Genomic DNA, 21,015 nt, shown 5'->3' on the forward strand with positions numbered 1-21,015 from the left:
GATTTGAAGGAAATTTTAGGAGCTAGAGTTGGAAATAATTGTACTTGTTATCTAGGAGATATGGGGAGTCACTTGAGCCCTGGTTCCCTTTATCAGTCAGCTGTGTAACCCCAGGTTCCAGTCTCTGAAATGAATTAGTACAATTAAAAAAAAAAAAAAAAAGGTTGGGTTCTAACAAGGTTGTCAAGTTTTATCATTTTTTAATTTAAAAAGAATGAACATTTTTTTAAAAACCAAAATACAAGGAAAAATAACCTCAGGCTAAAGAAGGTCAGGACTTCAAATTGAATCTGTTAGCTTTATAGTAAAAGCTTTTTCTAATAAAAGTAGAAAAAGTTAATTTTTCTCACTTAACTGCACAACAGTGAAAACTTTATCACTTCTTAAACTTAAGAAACTCTGATATAGGGAATGCACAGGAACTAAGAAGAATTAAGATATTTGGGCAATAATGATAATAGCCAGTGTTTGTTGAGGATTTATTATGTATCAGGCACTACTGTGTCTTTCATACATTTGTTCATCAGAATTAGGCAACTAACTATTGAAAGGGGCTTTAATTGAAGTCTAAGCAAATGGATTGGAGAATGCAATGAATTCTGAAAGTAATGGAGAAGACTTTTGTGGAAGAAATAATATTTGATCTGAACTTTTAAAAAGTATTTTAAGGGCTGGGGAGATAGCTCAGTCAGTAGAGTGCTTGCCTTGCAAGCACAAGGCCCTGGGTTCGATTCCCAGCACCGCAAAAAAAAAAAAAAAAAAAAAAAAGTATTTTAAAAAGACCTTTTTGCTTTATACTTTGTTATCTTCAGTGGGGTTTTGGTGCTGCATTACAAACTAAAAAATAGTTCAACTACCTAGTACATAACTCTTGCTTATTGGAAACTAGTCCTGCTTCTTTCACATAGAAAAACTACAGAACACAATAGAAAACTTTAAAAGTTACATCAGTAAATTAAATTTGGAGATAAAGATATTGAAATGTTACATGAATTCACTTGGGAAACAGTTAAGGTAGAAATTCAGAGTGACCAAAAAGTTTTCTTGTTAACTTACATTAAACAGTGGAATTAAATTTAGGGTACTTTTTGCAAATTGTACAGGGATTAAGTTAATCAATTTTACTTATTATTCTTGGTGATTACAAGTTATTTACTCTCAGTTTACAGTTCCTTGAATTTAATGTTCATAGTGATGGGTCATTTTGAATAATTTTTAAGTCATTTAAAATTATTGTTTAGGGAGAGCTTGAAATACAGTGAGTAAAGAAATTTTTTTTTTTAGCTCAAATTCTCAGCAACTTTATAATCAAATCTCTTCCCCAGCTGCAATCTTTACTTATAAACCATATTGATAATTCTTAAATACAGGAACAGAATATTTCTTCAAATCTAGTAATATTACATCATGAAGATAAAGGAGTTTATATATTTGATGTTTTATTATGTCCTAAATTAAATTTTTTATTGGATTAGGTCTCCTGACCCACATATTGTGTTTTAATGTAATCCTTTTTCCTGTTTTCACCTGGATTCAATGAAATGTTATTTGTTTTTATTTACCAGGAAAGACCGTTGTTTACCTTGTGGCTTTCCATCTGTTCTTTGTTATGTTTGTGTGGTCCTATTGGATGACAATATTCACATCTCCCGCTTCCCCCTCCAAAGAGGTAAATTTAATGTTGGTAAATTACCAAATGCTTTAACTGATTATGGAATTGTTTTCCCTTGTGTTACCTATGTTAAAACTGTACATAATGCTTTTGTTTCGTTTCCATTCATAAAATTTCTTGGTAACTCTGTACTGTGAATGTGAATCATCAGCCCACTTTCAGATACCATTCACTGGCGTAGCTTAGCTGTAATAATACTTAGCTCACGTGCTCTGTTTTTTTAAATTAAATACGTTATATTGCTGGTAAAAAGTCATAAGGGATAGAATTGAGTTAGGGAAGTAGAGTTGATTTTTAGAAATCCTCTTAACACTGGGCATGGTGGCGCTTGCCTGAATCCCAGCAGCTCTGGAGGCTGAGGCAGGAGGATCCCAAGTTCAAAACCAGACTGAGCAATTTAGTGAGACCCTGTCTCAAAATAAGAAATAAAATGGGTTAGGAATGTGGCTTTGTGGTTAAGCCCTGGTTCAATCCCTGGCACCAAAAAACAACCTCTTAATATTTATTTACATTTTCGCAGGCATGAATAAATATGTTGAATTAAAGTTTGATTGTAGGAAGAATTTGTTTAGGTTGTTGGTTGCTACACCTTACTGTGACTAGTTTTTTCTCCTAATTGGAGGTTCTACTTGGAACTAAAATAATACAGATGATTTTCTAGTATTTCTCTATTACCTTGACATATCCAGCTTAGTTCTTCACTGAAAATTTAGTATAGCAAAATGGTTAATATATTCTCTAATGAGAATTATCTGAGTTTGATTTTCTACTCCAGCACATTACTTAATTTCTCTGAGCTTCAGTTTTCTCATCAGTTAAATGGAGCTAACAATTGTACCTATCTCTGTAGGATGTTTATGAGGATTAAGAGAGGTTTATCCAGGTAAAGCTTTTAACATAGTACTTGCTACATGATTAGTACTCAGATATTAGATGATGATTATAATATTTTTCCCTTGCATGTTAAATTTTTCAAAATTCATTAAAAATTATATCAAAATATGTAAAAATAGTATCAACTTCTGTTTAACTTTTTAATGGAGGACATATATACAGAAAAGTATACCTAAGTACACATGATGAAATTTCACAAACTGAATACCCCTGTGTAATCACCCAGCTTTAAGAAGCAGAACATTCCCAGAACCCCATCAGTCTCTTCATGCTTCCTTCTAACCACCCATAAGAAATTATTCTCCTGCCTTCTAACAGCATAGATGAAGTTTGCCTGATTTTGTCCCCAATGTGAACAGAATCGTGTCATAGTATATATATAGTAGTCATGGTAATATATGCTTGCGTGTCTGACTTCTTTCATTGGCATTTTTTTTGTGTGAGATTCAACTATGTTGGTGCATATAATAGTAGATCATTTATTTTCATTATTGTTTGTTGTTCAGTTGTGGTTTATAATACAGATTTGTTTAACAAGTCTACTATTGATGGGCATTTAGGGAGGATTTCAGTTTAGGGCTATTACGAATAGGCCTTCTATAAACATCCTAGTACATGTCCCCTGGGGAATTTATATTGTGGTTCTTTTACATAGGTCCCTAGGAATAGAACTGATATATCATATGTTATATGTACATTCAACATTAGTAGAAAAAGTCACACAGTCCTTTGCTTGTTTTTTCTTTTAGATACTTTTGTTCTAAGGGGTAAAGTAAACCATAAATTGAACTTGTATTTTTTTCAAATATATTTTTTTAGATATTTGATAATGGTTAGTCAATCCTTAAAGTTATATTACAAAATACCATCCATTTCTTAATCTCTAAGTTGCAAAGGACCCAATTTTATCAGTTACTAGTACTTGTCACTATTGAAAACATAACATGTGTAAAAAGGAAACCATTTCTATTATAGAAAATAGGAAGTTGAAAGAGAAAACAATTTGTAATATTTGAGAGAAGCAATATAGTGTAGATGCTGAGAACTCAAATTCTGGAGCCAAACTGTCCAGGTTTAATTTATCCCTTTGCCATTTTCTAGTTGCGTGAATTTGGAGACTTAAATTCTTAACTCCTCTTCTGTAAATGAGGGCAATAGTAGTACATACCCCACAGAATTGTAAGAATTGAATAAGTTAATTATATGTTTATGTAGAAATCATATATAATTAATAATATACGTAGAGTGTTTAAGACAATGCCTAGCACATAGTAAATGCTATTATCTAAATGCGATTTTTCCCTCTTTGATTGTTATTTTGACATATTTCATCCATTTAGCATTCAGCCCAGACCTTAAGCCTTTGTATGTACTCTGAATGTCCAAGACTTTATCTGGTGACCCTGATGTACTCTCTCCATTTACCCTATTGTGGAACTGTAATTGCCTCTTTACTTATATTCATTACCTTATTAAATTATAAATTCTGGGAGGGCAATGATATTTCCATTTTATTCACCATTGGACCCCCCCCCATACAAAATCTGACACTTAGTGTCAGATTCAATAAATGTTGAATTAGTTATTCAGTTCTCTAGAGCCAACCAATTTTTTTTTTTTTTTTAAAAAAGAGCCAACCAAGCTAAGCCCTAGTGACAGCCAAGAACACAAATTTAAGGTTCTCTAAATTTACAGTATGCTGATTGAGATGGTGTCTTAGAAGTCATTATAAAGCTGTGAGATTGGTACTAATTTCTGTTAGCTCAGAGGTTACAGAATGCTTGGGGAATCGGGCCTAGGGAAATTGATTGGATCTAAAAAAGCAATAACTAGGTCTAGAGTTGTGGCTCAGTGTAGAGCACTTGCCTAGCATGTGTGAGACGCGGTTTGATTCTTAGCACCAAATATAAATAAGTGAACAAAACAAAGGTCCATCAACATGGAAAAAATTATTTTTTATAAAAAGCAACAACTAAATATTTAGGAAAGCTAAGTTGTAAAACATGTTTTGTTTTTATTTTTTCAGTCAACAGGTACTTATTAATCACCTACTATATGTCTGACTGCTAGGCTCAGAGAATAAAAAGAACAAGAAAGATAGTCTGTGTTTTAAGGCAGGGACAAATGATATGTAAACAAATGATTGTAAATTGTGATAAATTTAGAAAATCGAGAGAAATTTAGAAAAAGAACTTAATATGATAAACTAGTAAAAGCTACTTTAGGGAGGAAAAGTTACTTTAGGTAGTATTGCCACAGAAATCCTTCCTGAGGAAGTAACATCCAAGGTGGGACCTTTATAAGCATCTCTTCCACTGAGTTTTGTGAAGGAAAACTCTTGGTTGTTTACTGTTATATTCCCGTTATCTAGATCAGACATGGTATATAATAGGCATATTGATAAAAAACCTAAGTGAAAGAATGATGAGGAGGAGGTAGCATGTGAATAGTTAGGAGACATCTCTCATTACCAGGTGTCATCCTTTCTAAAAAGAGTTCCGTCATTCTCTGGTTAGAATTCTGTAGAGATTGCCAGCCTACGGCAAGATATAATAAAGATTATGCTCACTCACATAGAACCCAAGACTCTTCATAAACTTACTTCATTTCCATTGCTTCAACTCAAACCCTGTACTCAAGCAGTATATTGCCCTAAATGTACTTTTTCTTTTTTTTTTTTTTTGGCAGTGCTAGGAATTGAACCCAGGGCTCTGTGCTTGCGAGGCCCTGCAGGGCAAGCACCCTACCAACTGAACCCACCACCATACACCATTTTTTGCACCCTTGTACTTTCCATGTGCTATTCCCTTTTGCCAAGATTATCTTCCTTTTGTCTTCCTGAAAAATTCCTGTCTATCTTTCAAAGGCTAGCTTAGGTACAGCTGTCTCCACAATAGGAGCAAAGGTACATGCCTATAATCCCAGTAAGTTGGGGACTAAGGTACAATGACCTCAAGTTTGAGGCCAGCCTCAGCAACTAAGCAAGACCCTGTCTCAAAATAGAAAAAATATAAAGGACTGGGGATATGGCCCAGTGGTAAAACACCCCTTGTACCAAAAGACAAAACAAAACAAAATCCCCAAACTTTCTTTGACAGCCCCTGCCAACTCCAAAGTAAGATTTTAATTCTTAAATTTTGTTGATGTTGTGCTTATACTGATTTGTATATTTTAATTCTTTGTTTACATGGTTAGCTTTCCTATTAGTCTGTGGTAATATACTTTTTAAAGTCAAATTGTGTTTTTAGGGCTGGGGAGATAGCTCAGTTGGTAAAGTGCTTGCCTTGTAAGCACAAGGCCACGGGTTCGATTCCCAGCACCACAAAAAAAAAAAAAATTGTGTTTTTATTTATCTTTGAATCCATGATACTTGAGAACAATGTATTTAATTATATTTAATTGGTATTTAATATATTTATGGCTGGACACTGTGGCATATGTCTGTAGTGTGAGCTACTGAGGAGATGGAGGCAGGGGAATTGCTTGAATATAGGAGTTCGATGTTGACCTGGGCAATATAGTGATACCTCATCTCTTTAAACATACACATACATACACGTGTGTACTTATGATTTGTTTTTTAAATTTATTTTTAATTCTTGGAGTTCTGGGAATTGAACCCAGGGCCTCATGAATGCTGAGTATGTATGCTCTACCACCAAGCTATATCCCTAAGCCTAACACATATATATTTATTATTTGTAAATCGCATGTTTTTTTAAAAAATTTTTTTCTTTTTAGTTATACATGACAGTAAATGTATTTTGATATAACTATACATACATGGAATATAACTTCCCATTCTTGTGGTTGTACATGATGTAGAGTTCTACTGGTCCTGAATTCATATATGGACATAGGAAACCAATGTCTGATTCATTCTACTGTCTTTCCCATTCCCATTCCCCTCTTCCCTTCATTCCCCTTTGTCTAATCCAGAGTACTTCTATTCTTCTCTACCTCCCCTTATTGTGTGTTAGCATCTGCATATCAGAGAGAACATTTGGCCTTTGGTTTTTGAGGACTGGCTTATTTCACTTAGCATGGTAGTCTCCAGTTCCATTCATTTAAGGGCAAATGCCATAATTGTTTTTTTCTTTTTGGCTGAATAATATTCTGTTGTGTATATGTACCACATTTTCTTTATCCATTCTTCTGTTGAAGGGCACCTAGGTTGGTTCCATAGTTCAGCTATTGCCTAACATATTTAAATGGAACCATTTGAACTCTGAATTTAAGATAGTAATGGCATATTTGTAATTTGAATTATGTTTGGCAGTTTTGAATGAAAAATAAGACTTTCAGTACCAGTTTCAAAAGTCTAACCTTTTTAAATTTTTGTTTTGTTCCATTCCTCTCTCAAATTCTGGTATTTCTTGAAATTTTCATTTAAGCTTCTCAATTTTATATCCTTAGTTCTTAAGGAGAAGTAATGGTTGTCAAGTGGAAGAAGATAAATCATTTGGAGATTTGGAATACTACCACAGTCTAGAAATGGAACACCCCAGGGGAGTCTGCTGAGATTTTACAGGAAACTAAAATTTGATCAGACCCTCTCCTGTCCAAGTATTTCTTTAACATTATACCATATGATTTTCTTTCTATCTCTGAAAATATTCAAGAGCGGATGAATCTTCTGACAGATCTTCAGAAGTCTGAAGATCCTTGCCTTGTGGTAGGTGGTTAGATAAGTGGTCTCCAAAGTCTTTGGGGTCCAGTAAATCTTTGCTGACTGCTTTCTGTCCTGTTCATTTAATTTTGAAAGCCAAGCTAGGTAATCTAAATAGACTCTTCTACTTCATAAAATATACTGTTAATTTAGGTTTGGTAACAATCTGTAAAAAGTAAGAACATTTATGTTAGCAAAATAGAGGAAAATATACTAGAATAGAACGCAGAAACCTGTATTTTAATGTCATATATACCAATAATTCTGTAATCTTTGAGAATTCCCTGACCCTCTTGAATCATAACTTTCCCAACCTAGAACGATACTATAACAAGCTGTTGCTTTATTTGTAACAGAACAGTCAGCATCGTTAAACTAACAACTATTAGCACTGATGGGGCATCAAGAGTAAGGGAAGGTTTTTTTGTTTGGTTTGATTTTTTTTTTTTTTTTTGGTACTGGGGATTGAACTCAGGGATGCTTTAGCACTGAGCAGTCTGCAGACCTTTTTATTTTGAGACAGGGTCTCACATAGTTGCTAAAACTGGCCTTGAATTTGTAATCCTCTTGTCTCAGCTTCCTAAGCCTCTGGAATTACAAGTGTGTACCACCATGCCCAGCTAGTAGGGAAAGTTTTTGTATTTGAGTTAGTGAGTAGACCAGATAAGCAAACGTAAAATTCCAGTTATGATTTCTTAGGCTTTTTGAAGTAAAATCCTACAAATTAATACAACTTGAGGAATAGCACTATTAAAATATAAAACATGATTAAGAGCAAGTCTCAAGCAAAAAATAAATTTGAAATAGACGATAGAAATTGAAAGTTCCTTGGTTACATTAAATCAAGACATAAAAGGGAGGTGGTCCTTAAAATGCTAGGGTGACATATGAAGAGAACAACAACTAAATAAGTACATGGCAAGGAAAATGTTATTAAAAGAAATGAACCAAAGACTGGCCACATCATGGGAATAAAACACTAGGAAAGGAATACCAGAAATAACTCAATAAAGGAAAGGAATCTCAATGCTTGCTTTTTGACAGTTCCAGAGAAAGTAGCATTATTCCTTAGCTTCTTAAAGACTAAAAATAGTAAATTAATGACTTGTTTATTTCATTGAGACTTTCAGCCAGAAATTAGTAGTACCCCATGGTGATCTCAGTTATTACCCAAAGCAATCTTTGGATATTCTTCCAAAAATTTAGAATTTCTTGATAGTAATTTTTAAAGAGCAAAGTTTTTACTAATAAAAAAGTGTATATTAAGCCTTTTTGTTGAAGGAAATTAATTTTTATCTGTAAAAAGCAAAGATGCAAAAAAGTATGTTCATTTTCTTTGCTATTATTAATAAGGACAAATATTTCTTAACCTATGTAGTTTTTATTAAAAAGTACTTGAAAGTAAGTTTGAAGGTAAGTTTTGTCTTGAAACAAAATATCAATGGTTTTTTTTCCTTTCTATTCTAGATAATTTTCCTGAGTATGATAGTTAATGTCTTAGGATTTTTTTTAATTTAGTAATTGTTTCTCTTTTTATAGTTCTGTTTGTCCAATTCTGACAAAGAACGTTATGAAAAGGAATTCAGCCATGAAAGACAACAACAAATTTTGAGAAGAGCAGCACGAGACTTGCCTATCTATACCACAACAGCTTCAAGAAGTAAGAAAAACAGTCTTGTACTTTCCTTTCCAAAGGACTTTTCAAATGTGTTTATTTTTGATAGGATATGTTTTATGATTTGACTGTTATATGGATATACAGTGATTACCATAAATAATATCTGCTGGAATAAGATTTCCTGTTGGTCTGTATCTTCTTAGATATTTCAGATATAGATGAATATATAAATATATCAATATAATTTTTAAGGTGTTCACTTTAATGTAAAATATCTTTCCTCTATTTTTTTTCCCCTAGGCTCAACCTTCACAGCTAAAAATTTCTGTTGTTATTCCTAGTAAACTGTCATTTGGAAATTCTGGTTTGAATTTGACTGTTGTGTGTCATCACTGAGTAATAAAAGAAAAAAGAGAGAGAATGTGTTAAAAATGGGGAGAAGTAAAAGATATGAAGGGGAAGAAACTTGTTCAAGGTTATAAAACTGGTATTCTGAAACCAAGCTATGAGCTTAGGTTGATCTGGCTTCACAACATTTGGTGTTTCCTCTGCACTCCTGCCTCCATTGAGATATATGACTATAACAGCAGTGTCCTTTTCTAAGATTTTAGTCTCATGATAGAGAGGAGTCTATGAGTAGCCAAGCTGATCATTTAAATACAGGAAGTTTTAAAAAATTGTATTATGTACTTCATCAATTGATTCAAATACTAGATAATATTAAAAGCTTGACAGTTACTAAGTGCTTTACACATATGAACTTCACAGTAGCCCTATAAGGTACATACCAGAGTCCCCTTTTGCAGTTGCAGAAACTAAGACACTGTTCCTGCATAACCCATTCCCACTAAATGAGTACTGTCTCCGAGGTGTTGCAAGATTGAGTAAAAGAGGCAGATCCAGGATTGCACAAGTGCAATTTATTGGAGAATGTAACTGAAAGAAGCATGGTCCTGGGTAGCAATACCAAGTGGATCCCTGCAGTTTGGGTTAAGAATGAGGGGTGTGTATATTGTTTTGTGCCAACGTGACTTCATCCAAGCTGGAAAGTACAAGGTTTATCTTATTCTAATGTCTAGTCAGGTACATTCCGGGTACCTGAACCAGTTGTAAAGCTCTACACATCACTAATGGTTTTGGAAACTTTGCAGGAAAAACCAACTAGTATTGCTCTGAGTCAGTCATGGTAGTTACAACTCAGAATGACTGCAATCTTGTCAAACTGAATTCATACATGACAGAGAGATGAAGTAACTTGTTCAAGGTCATTGTGCTAGTCAGCTTTTTGTTGCTGTGACCAAAATAACCAACAAGAACAAGTAGAGGAGGAAAAGTTTATTGTTGGCTCACAGTTTCAGAGGTTCAGTCCTCTGAGGAGGAATAATTTAATCTTCCAACATTTCTGCATTAACACAGGAGTTTTGAGAGGAAAGCTCATATCCAAACTATAATAATCATATAGACTACCTATGAAAAAAAAAAATCCAGGGGTTTAAATCCAGGTGTTCTAACTCCAGAACTCACTGAGCTTCTCTACTCCAAGGAGAACTAGAAGGATCTTTACTTTTGTGTAGCTATGACAAACTGTGGCTCAAGGAAGTTTAAAGTGTCTGCAAAACGTTAGGAAGGAATTTTTTATTGACTTTTAAAAATGCACTTAATACTGTCCATTTTACATAACTAATATATTATGGCATGGAATAAAAAGTTGAAGCCAAGCATAGTGGATCATGCCTGTAATCCCAGCAACTCAGGAGCCTGAAGTAGGATGATTGCATGTTTGAGGCCATCCTCAGCAAATTAGCAAGACTGTCTCAAAATTAAAAGATGTGAGATATAGCCCAGTGGTAAAGCAGCCCTGGCTTCAAGCCCCAGTACCAAAACAAATAATTAATAATAATAAAGATGGACTGCATCAAATTCTAGCTTTTTCCTTTCTAGTGCAGTATAAGTCACTTAAACTTCCTAAGCCTTAGTTTTATCACTTTTAAATGAGAATAGTAATGTCTACATCTCAGAGTTAGTCAACTATAAAATGAGATAACATATGTAAAACACCTAGTATATACCTTGGTGTGTAATAAGTTTTCAGCAAATTTTATTTTCAGTAAATCTTTTAGTAAATTAACTTAAAATAACCCTTCTTTACAATTATTTCTGAAAAAATCTGGTTTACAATAATTATTAGCAGTTATAATTCTTTAAGGTATTTTTAACCCAAAGTTCATGAGTCCAGAGAATTTATGAGTCCCTGAGATCATAGGCAAATTTGGGTAAGTGTAGTTTTCAGAAAATCCTGCTCATAACATCATCATCTATTTTCAGAATAGTACATGTACTTCTAAAAGCACATCAAACTAAAAGAGCCATCAACATGAAAACTTTGCTTTTAAAACCTTACTACTTTTTATTTATTAATTATAATGGCTTTCCTCTTGTCCAGATGATACCCATTATTATACTAGAATGTTGCTAAGCACTTTAACAACTCTGAGAGAGGTGTCATACTTGTGCCCATTTTAGAGATGAAGAAATGAGGCACAATGAGGTAGCCAAAGTCCCTGAGTGGAGTTTATATCCTCTCTTCTGACTTCAGGTGGAGTCCACTCTCTTGAATACTATTTTATACATTTTTACTGCCTAAAATTCGAGACTCTGAAGGAACCTCTTTTTCTTATTATAGACTTAATGCATATTGAAGGAAATGGGCCTTCCAGATACCAGAGATTAGTAAAATTATTGGTGTTGCTTTCATACAGGGGAGTATTGGGGTAAAGTACAGGGATAGGAGACTTTGCACTGAATTTCTCTTTGTACTTTTTCAAGCCATATGGTCATCTATTATCCATTCAGAAAATGAGTTGTAAACCCTTCTTCCCAGTTTTTGTGTTCTGTTTTTCAACTTCACAAGGTTGCCTTGTTCCCATTCTTCACTATTCCCATTCTGTACTATCCCGTGAGCTATCATTTTTAACCATGGAGTTTTGACACTACAGTATTGTGATCATTTAATGTAATTTAATAGTTTTCTTCTTAACTTAAATTAGAACAAATGCATGCATCTTATTATACTAGCACTAACATTCCAAACCTTGACTTTTGTGCCAGGCAGAGGGGTTGAGTTACAGCTGCACACAAGGATTACATGTTAAAGAATACCCTGAGGGGCTGGGGAGATAGCTCAGTTGGTAGAGTGCTTGCCTTACAAGCACAAGGCCCTGGGTTCGATCCCCAGCACCAAAAAAAAAAAAAAAAAGAATAACCTGTGATCTAGCTACACTTTTGACTGCCGCATTCTTTCTGTTATTTCAGGGGGCAGGTGGAGAACTGCAAACTTATGTCCCAGAGCATCCAGTAACTATTATCTAGACTTCATCATTCACTTTGGCATGTGCCTTTCAATTCAGTATCTATAGCTCATTGCACTAGAGTTCCATTGTTGTATTTCCATCTTTCTACTGCATTGCTCTTGAAAGACCTGTTATCCAAGCCTTCAAACTCATGAAAAACCAAGTTCATCCCATTTAAAACCTAGAATCATAGGGGTAGGAAGCAAATCTGACTTGTTTACCGTTTTTTCCAGCCATCTAGTGATGTTTATCACATGTAAATTCTCTAAATATTCATTGAATGAATAAAAGAATACTCTTTATCCTTACCCAAATCCAATTATATTTCTTTTTTTATCCATACATGTGTATTTTTTTGTTCTAATTAGTTATACATGACAGTAGAATGCATTTTGACACATCATACATAAATGAAGTATAATTTCTCATTCATCTGGTTGTACACGATGTAGAGTTACACAGTTCATATAATCATATATGCACATAGGGTAATAATGTCCTATTCATTTTACTATCATTCCTACCCCCATACCCCCTTTTTTCCCTTCATTTCCCTCTCTCTAGTCCAAAATACCTCTATTCCCCCCTACCCCAGCCACTTGTGAATTAACATCCATTTGGCCTGTTTCTTTGGGATTGGCTTGTTTTGCTTAGCATAATATTCTCCAGTTCCATCCATTTACTGGCAATGCCATAATTTCATTCTTTAAGGCTGAGTATATATACCACATATATGCCATATATATGCCATTGTGTATATATACCACAGTTTCTTTCTTTATTCATCTGTTGAAGGGCACCTAGTTTGGTTCCGTAGCTTAATTATTGTGAATTGAGCAGCTATAAACATTGATATGGCTGCATCACTATAGTATGCAGATTTTAAGTCCTTTGAGTATAGGCCAAGGAGTGGGATAGCTGGGTCAAATGATGGTTCCATTCCAAGTTTTCTGAGCAATTTCCATACTGCTTTTCATAGGGGTTGTTCCAGTTTGCAGTCCCACCACATTCTTTAAGTGTACCTTTTTCCCCACATCCTCGCTAACATTTATTGTTGCTTGTATTCTTAATGATTGCCATTCTGACTGGGGTGAGATGGAAATCTCAGTGTAGTTTTGATTTGCATTTTGCTAATTGCTAGAAATATTGAGCATTTTTTCATATATTTGTTGACCATTCGTATTTCTTCTTCTGTGAAGTGCCTATTCGGTTCCTTCGCCCATTTATTGACTGGGTTATTTGTTTTTTTGGTGCTAAGTTGTTTGAGTTCTTTATATGTCTTGGAGATTAATGCTCTATCTGAGGTGCAAGTGGCAAAGATTTTCTCCCATTTTGTAGTCTCCCTGTTCAGATTCTTGATTGTTTCCTTTGCGGAGAAGAAACTCTTTGGTTTGATACCATCCCATTTGTTGATTCTTGATTTTACTTCTTGTGCTTTAGGAGTCTTATTTAGGACATCATTGCCCAAGCCAACATGATGGCGAGTTGGGACTATTTTTTCTTCTAGTGGGCGCAGGGTCTCTGGTCTAATGCCCAGGTCCTTGATCTACTCTGAATTGAGTTTTGTGCAGGGTGAAATAGGGGTTCAATTTCAGTCTACTACATATGGATTTCCAGTTTTCTCAGCACCATTTGTTGAAGAGGCTATCTTTTCTCCAATGTATGTTTACGGTGGAAGGCAGAGATTTTTGCCTAGAACAATATCTGGCGCTTAGTAGGTGCTCAGTATCTTGAAGGAATAAATGTATGAATTGAGCAGTAGTAGAATATAGTAGAATTTTGTGGGAAACACTTCTTTCTTTTTCTTAAAAATGTATTCTCTATTTGGAGAATTAGGAATGGAAGAAAAAAATGTATTTTTTTTAAACTAAATATATTTCAGAATTTTAAAACCAAGTTCTGTAGAATGCCATAAAGTATAAATTTTGATATTTTACTATAGACCTTGTGGTATAATAGAAAAAAACACTAGATTAAGCACTTAGTAAATCTGAGTTCTGTACTAGTTGCTCTGCTCACCTCTGTGCTTAACTTAATTTGTTTTTACTTCCTTTAATTTGAAAAAACTGCTGGGACAGTACAGTTCTGGGGTTCATTTCTCTCCTGACATTTTCATTTGAGAAGTCTCCAGTCCATTTTTGTTTTAGGTTAAGATTATTAGTTGTCAATTTCCCAAAGTTGTTTATTTTAAAATGTTAAGGATTGTGCTCAAATTAGCTAAGTTTGTGCCTCCTTCTGCATCTTCCTGTTCTTCCATATAGCTATCAGATATTGTGAAAAATGTCAATTGATTAAGCCTGATCGGGCACATCACTGCTCAGGATGCGACAGGTAAGTGTTCCTTATTTGCTTTCATTTAAACCTAGCACTGAATATTGGTGACAGAAGGGAGAGGGAAGGAACATTTTTCATATTTTATACTTAATCAAAGTATTTCATCCTCTCCCTTTATTTTCTATGCATAAAGAACTAACAAAAATATTTATGTAAGCTAGAATATACCTAGAAGTAATCTTTGATAAGCTTCATAACTAGTTTATAGGATGTTCTTAAGTGTGCTTTCTATGCTTGTGCTTAAGGTAATATTGATGAACAAGTAATAATAACCCCCTTGAGAAAGAAACATTATTTCCTGGATTAGAAAGATTATTCTGATGATTTTCTCGTGTTTTTTTTTTAATTGATGTTGATATTAAAATCCTAAAAAAAAAAACCAAAATAACTTCACAGTTATTTTCAGTTATCATTTGTAATATCTTAACCAGAAAAATTTCAAAAAATTTAGTTCTTGTACACAACTGAGAATGTAGTATGTTAAAAAAAAAGAAAGATTATTAGTTTGGGAATCACAACTAATCCTTACCTTTAATTAGGCAAACTACTTAACTTTCTAGGTATTAGGTTACTCATTGGTTGTATTATTTGAGATTCTCTATAGTTTATACAAACAAAATATGTATCCCAATAGGAGGGCAAATTTCAGGTTTCATTTTGGTTTTCTTTAGATTAAAAAAATAGTGGTTTATCAATGGGGTGAATTTTTATGAAACGGGAGAAATAACTATGTCTAAGCCCATCACTGTTAATGTTTTCATATATTTGCTTCTAAAGTTTTATTTTTATGATCTGCAGATGTTTAAAATAACAAAGGGATCAATGTTTGCATTTTACCTTCTTCAACTTATTTTCAAGCTGAGTTTTTCTAATATATGAAGTATTATCCCCAGATCTGAATATTAAAATGTCATTTAATATGATATAGTATAACTGAATATTTTCAGCTTACTTCCCAGTGTAAAAAAAAAAATTATGACCTCTTACTATGGAAGTACTTGTAGCCATACCAGAAATTATCTCTGCCCTAATGTTTCTTGGTTGGTTCTCTAAGATATAGTTTTAAAGGGAAATTTTTAAGTCAGATAAAATAAAATTATGACAAAATAGGGAATTTTTCTGCATGGATTTTCTTATGCTTATTTGTTTCTTAGATGTATTCTTAAGATGGATCATCACTGTCCTTGGTACGTATAAAAAACAGAAGAAATGGCATAAGAGGGTGGAGAGGTGGGAAGGAGAGAATTTAGAATGATTTATTTCAATATTCCTTTTTTTTTTTTTTTTTTGGTGCTGGGGATTAAACCCAGGGCCACATGTATACCAAACATGTTCTACTGCTTAACTACACTCCCAACCCCAGTATTGTATATTTTTAAGGTTAATTTAATTACAGATATTATGATTGATCTACTTATATATGTGCTTATATGCATAAGGACATATTTATAGTAAATGTTTTCCTTTAAAATTATTTTCTAGAGTGCTGGGGTTGTGGCTTAGTGGTAGAGCACTTGTCTGGCCACGTGTGAGGCACTGGGTTTGATCGTCAGCACTGCATATAAATAAATTAATTAAATAAAGGCATAGTGTCCATATACAACTAAAAAAAATTTTTTTTTAAATATTTTCTAGGGGCTGGGGTTGTAGCTTAGTGGTAGAGCATTTGCCTACCACTTGGGAGGCACGATTCAATTCTCAGCACCACATATAAATAAATGAATAGCATAAAAGTCCGTCAACATCTAAAAAAAATTTTAAAAATATTTGTGATGTTATTAACCCACAGATATTGATGTGTTAAGAATTAACATTAGGGGCTGGGGAGATAGCTCAGTTGGTAGAGTGCTTGCCTTGTAAGCTCAAGGCCCTGGGTTCGATCCCCAGCACCCAAAAAAAAAAAAAAAAAGAAAAAGAATTAACATTAAAATTCCAAATTCCTTATAGAATTTATTAAAAACACATATCCATAGTTAAGACATTGCTTGCTGCTTCACAAATGGCTATTTCCAAGTAATAATAATTTAAGTGTTATCAATTATCTGGGTTCTTTTTTATTATGGTAAAACAGATAATGTAAAATTTATCATCTTGACCATTTGAAAGAATTTAGTTCTTGTACACAAGTGAGAAAGTAATATGTATATGTAAGTATATATTTCAGTAGTGTTTACCTTGTTGTACAGTCTCCAATATGTTTACATCTTACAGAACTGCAACTCCTCTCATTTAAACAATTCCCCATTTCTTTCTCCCTCCTCCCTCTCACAACCTCCATTCTAGAATCTTTCTATTTCTACGAATTTGTATTTTCTTATCTTTATAGTGTGACTTTCTTTATTCTTCTAGGGTGAATAACTGTGTGGGATTTTCTAATTACAAATTCTTCATGCTGTTTTTATTGTATTCCCTATTATATTGCCTTTTCGTGGCTACATCAGTTTTAGAGTACTTTATAAAATTTTGGACGGTAAGTCTTTTTTCTATCCTAAAACACATATTAAAGATTTTTTAAGGTGTTGGGTTTCTGAAGAATTACTTTGTTCTTTATTATAAGTAGATACAATTAATTTTACAAGCTAGAATTTTTAATGGTGTAGAGGGCAGGGCTACAATTTACCTTTATATACACATTTATTCATAAGTAAAGGTATTATGCCATGTAGCGTGAGTAATCCGAATTGTAATTAACTACACTCTAACAATGGCATATCAAGTTTAAGGAAATGATTGCCTTTCTTTGAGTTCATAAGACTTATTACAGTTTTACAATGAAAGTGATATCCTTAGCCACAGGCAACTGCTAACAAGCTTCCTATCTGGTAAAGTTTCCAGTATTTTTTAAAATGGCAGATGGTTGAAAACAATGTTTTATCAACAGGGGACTCTATGCTATGATGGATCTATACAAAGGAATGCAATATAGCTTAAGAAAGAATAAGGAAGTGCTTTATGACAAATGATGTGATCTTTGAGATATATTATTATCTGGAAGAAAAAAGACCCAAAAGAACACATAAATACTCCTATTTCTATAGGAAAATGAATTTAAGCATATATTGTCTTCTGAAGGAAAGCATTAAAAAATTGCTAATGGTAGTTGCCTCTTAAGTGAGACATGCTTTTTTTACAGTTTTCCATTGAATTTTGCATACCATGTGCTGATAGTAATCTAATTGAAATAAATAATAAAGTTTAAATATTTTTAAGTATTTAATTATGTACTTTAGGGGGGGAAGTGCCAAAAACATGAAAAGTTACTACCTGATGGAGGTGCTGTAGAAAACTGTTTTTTTTCCAGTGGTAGCTTTTTAGCATTATTTGATTTTTTTTGTTTATGTACTATTTTATTAAAATTTAGAAATAATTTTTAAATACAATTAAAACTTTCCCTTCATTTAAACACTCTTAAATTTCTTGCTATTATTTATCACTTTTCTCTCAGCCCCTATAAATGTAGGTTCAGTCCTTGGCTCTACAGTCTTGGTTATCCCTAATTTGTTTCTGGTGGTCATATATACATCTGTGGCATTCACAGGCATGCCTCAGCCCTAGCACTGACACTACTGAATCCCAGTCCCCAGTCCCCAGTTGCTATTTTTTTAAACATTGACATGATGAAGGCATCATAAAAACCAGCATGTCTCAAATCAGTGTCATGTTCTTTTCTTTACATTGTTCTTCCTACGTTCATCTGATATAATGGGAACAAAATCTATATTTATGTATCTATCATTTGCCCAGGGTAGGAAAATTAATGTCATCTTTGAATTTTTGTTATTTCATTGCAAAACTTAGGTCTAAAATCAATGTGGTGTATTAGAAAAAGAAACAGACTTAGTTTAAATACAACTACCTCTTATTAATCTAAGCTCCATGAAAGCAAGAATTTTTGCCTTGCTGGGCACTGTGGTGCATACCTGTAATCCTAATCCCAGGGTCATAGGAAGCTGAGGCAGGAGCATAGAAAGTTCAAAGCCAGCCTCAGAAATTTAGTATGGCCCTAAGCAACTTAGAGACCCTGTCTCAAAAATTTAAAAAACATAAATTAAAAAAAAAAAAAAAAAAAAAAAAAAGGGTAGTGGGCAGGGGAACTGGGGATGTGGCTCAGTGGTTAAGTACCCCTGGGTTCAATCCCTGGTACCAAAAAAAAAGGTTTTTGTCTCTTCAGTAAATATTCAATGAATGAAGGAATAGCCAGTCGAGATAATCATCATTAAAATTTTGAGTAACACTTATCTCATATGATTGATGGGAAGATTAAATTAGTATAAATATATGATGAGCATTCAATAAATGTCTTTGAATTTGTTTTTTCCAATTCATTGTGCCTTAGATCATTCCTTCTCTTCAACCATGTCAGTCTCATAATTCTGTCTTTATTCTCTCCCTTTTTTTTTTTTTAAATACATATTTTTTAGTTGTAGGTGAACACAATACCTTTATTTTATTTTTATGTGGTGCTGGGGATTCAACCCAGGCCCTCAAGCGTGCTAGGTGAGCACGTTACCACTGAGCCCCAGCCCCAACTCTATTCTCTCCCTTTATTCATTGTAGTACCTGCTAATATATGAAAAAATATAAAACCTCCTTTTATTTTGCATATCATATGTTTAGCATGTCTTTTGTGTGAAATTCCATTTTTTTTCTTTGCCCACTTTTTTGATAGGTTTAAATTTTAACATAGCAAATAATTTCTTATATTAAAGATATCAATCTTTATTATTGATCTTGGTGTGGATGAGCATTTCTTAAATAGAAAATAGGAACCACTAACCATAAAAGAAAAGATCTATAAATTGAACTTCATTAGAATTAAGAATTTCTTAGAGTCAGGCACCACAGTTGTATGCCTTTGGTCTTAGCTACTCAGGAGACTAAGTCAGGAGGTTTGCTTGAGTCCAGGAGTTTCAGACCATTCTGGGCAACATAGCAAGACTCAGTCTCTTTTAAAAAAAAAAAAAAATTATTATTTTTAGGGCTGGGGTTGTGGCTCTGTGGTAGAGTGCTTGTCTAGCATGTGTGAGGCACTGGGTTCAAGTCTCAGCTCCACATATTAATAAATGAATAAAATAAAGATCTATCAACATCTAAAAAATAAAAAAGAATAATAATTATTTTTAAATTTTTATTAAAAAGCAACTCTTAAAGCCAGATGCAGTAGCTCATAACTGTAGTCCCAGCCACTTAGGAGGCTGAGGCAGGAGGATCCCACGTTCAAGACCAGCCTGAGCAACTTAGTGAGATCCTGTCTCAAAAAAAGGAGGATGGGGTGGGGATGGAGCTTAGTGGTAGAGCACCCATGGGTTCACTTTCCAGTACTGGTAAAATGCAAGCTATAGTCTGGGAGAAGATATGCAGTGTATCACAAAGAACTCATATTGAGAATATGTGAGGCATGCCTGAAGGTATTAATCCTTTTTCTGCCCCAGGTCAAAAATATTTTTCCACATTTTGCTGTTTTGTTTTAGGCAAAATTAAATTTCGACTTTAAAAAAAGTGGCCCTTTTTTGATTTGATCGGTGCCTGTTTACTGCAAGTTTATGCAAAAATTCACCTGTTTTCTTCTGGTGTTTTTATTGTTTTCACTTTTACATTTAAATCTTTGATATTTGAAGGAGAAGTTATTGTGTTTAAAAGATCTTTCACATTTGTTCTTTCTAAAAACCCTCTGAAGATGTTTTAAAATGTGGGGATTTTTTAGTTTTGTTTTTTTAATTATTTAGGTATTTAAGGCCCACAAATCAGGAACCTATTGCTATTGCAAAGATACTTACTCATAGTCCTCAAAAGAGGGCACACCTTGATGGAAAGCATCTCAGGGTCTGACTATTCAGGAGGCATAAAGAAAGAAAGGGTCAGAGCCTGTATTGTGGTTTCTCTGGGAATGCCAGGGTAAACAGATTCAGGGTGGCTAGTTTGAATAATCTCAACAGGCTGTCTCTAGTTGACTTGTACCACACCCTGAGATAAACGAGACAGAGAAGTATTGCCCCCTAGGGTGTAAGAGCCAGGTAAAGGAGGTAGTTAGGAATTTAGGCTCTGTATTAGTTTGCATATGAAAAGAAAGGTGGTCTCTCCCCAGGTCAGCAAAGCTCTAATAAACCAGCACATTAGGAATACAGAAAATAAGAAAATGTGGATAATACAAAGTATCTATTATTACTATGGTTTTCAGAGTTATTAACTGAGATTGGAAAAGTTAGGTAACTACCCAAGGTCACTTATTTAATAGTATTAGAAGCCAGAATTGGAACTTGGATCTGTCCGTCCCAGCATCCACTGTCTGCTTGCTACTTATAGTCAACATAATTAAAACCCTGGGTCATGGAGCACAGTTAAGTTTCCAGGAATTAGTTAATAAAATTTAGAAGAATTTTTGTTTAAACCTCATTAGATTTTTAAAGTTTTGGCATTTAAAACCAGGGAGTTAGACTGAGGATATAGTTCAGTGGTAGAACTATTGAGTTCCCCAGCA

The 21,015-nt window shown here is 33.8% G+C and overlaps 1 protein-coding gene across 6 annotated transcripts in view; it reads left to right on the top strand.

The window, feature by feature from the left end:
• The window catches only part of Zdhhc20 (zinc finger DHHC-type palmitoyltransferase 20), a 67,268-nt gene that overhangs the window by 30,694 nt on the left and 15,559 nt on the right, over positions 1 to 21,015 (top strand). For all 6 annotated transcript variants that reach the window (XR_007108733.1, XR_007108734.1, XR_007108735.1 and 3 more), the window contains 5 exons: positions 1,566 to 1,669; positions 8,775 to 8,895; positions 14,465 to 14,534; positions 15,692 to 15,724; positions 16,887 to 17,007. Coding sequence is in view for 3 of the 6 variants with exons in the window: in XM_047552529.1 (XP_047408485.1) it covers positions 1,566 to 1,669; positions 8,775 to 8,895; positions 14,465 to 14,534; positions 15,692 to 15,724; positions 16,887 to 17,007 (449 nt within the window). In the remaining 3 variants the exon portion in view is untranslated. The remainder of the gene's footprint in view (positions 1 to 1,565; positions 1,670 to 8,774; positions 8,896 to 14,464; positions 14,535 to 15,691; positions 15,725 to 16,886; positions 17,008 to 21,015) is intronic.

The sequence above is a fragment of the Sciurus carolinensis genome, chromosome 5 (assembly GCF_902686445.1).
Source record: "Sciurus carolinensis chromosome 5, mSciCar1.2, whole genome shotgun sequence".
NCBI classification, from domain to species: domain Eukaryota; kingdom Metazoa; phylum Chordata; class Mammalia; order Rodentia; family Sciuridae; genus Sciurus; species Sciurus carolinensis.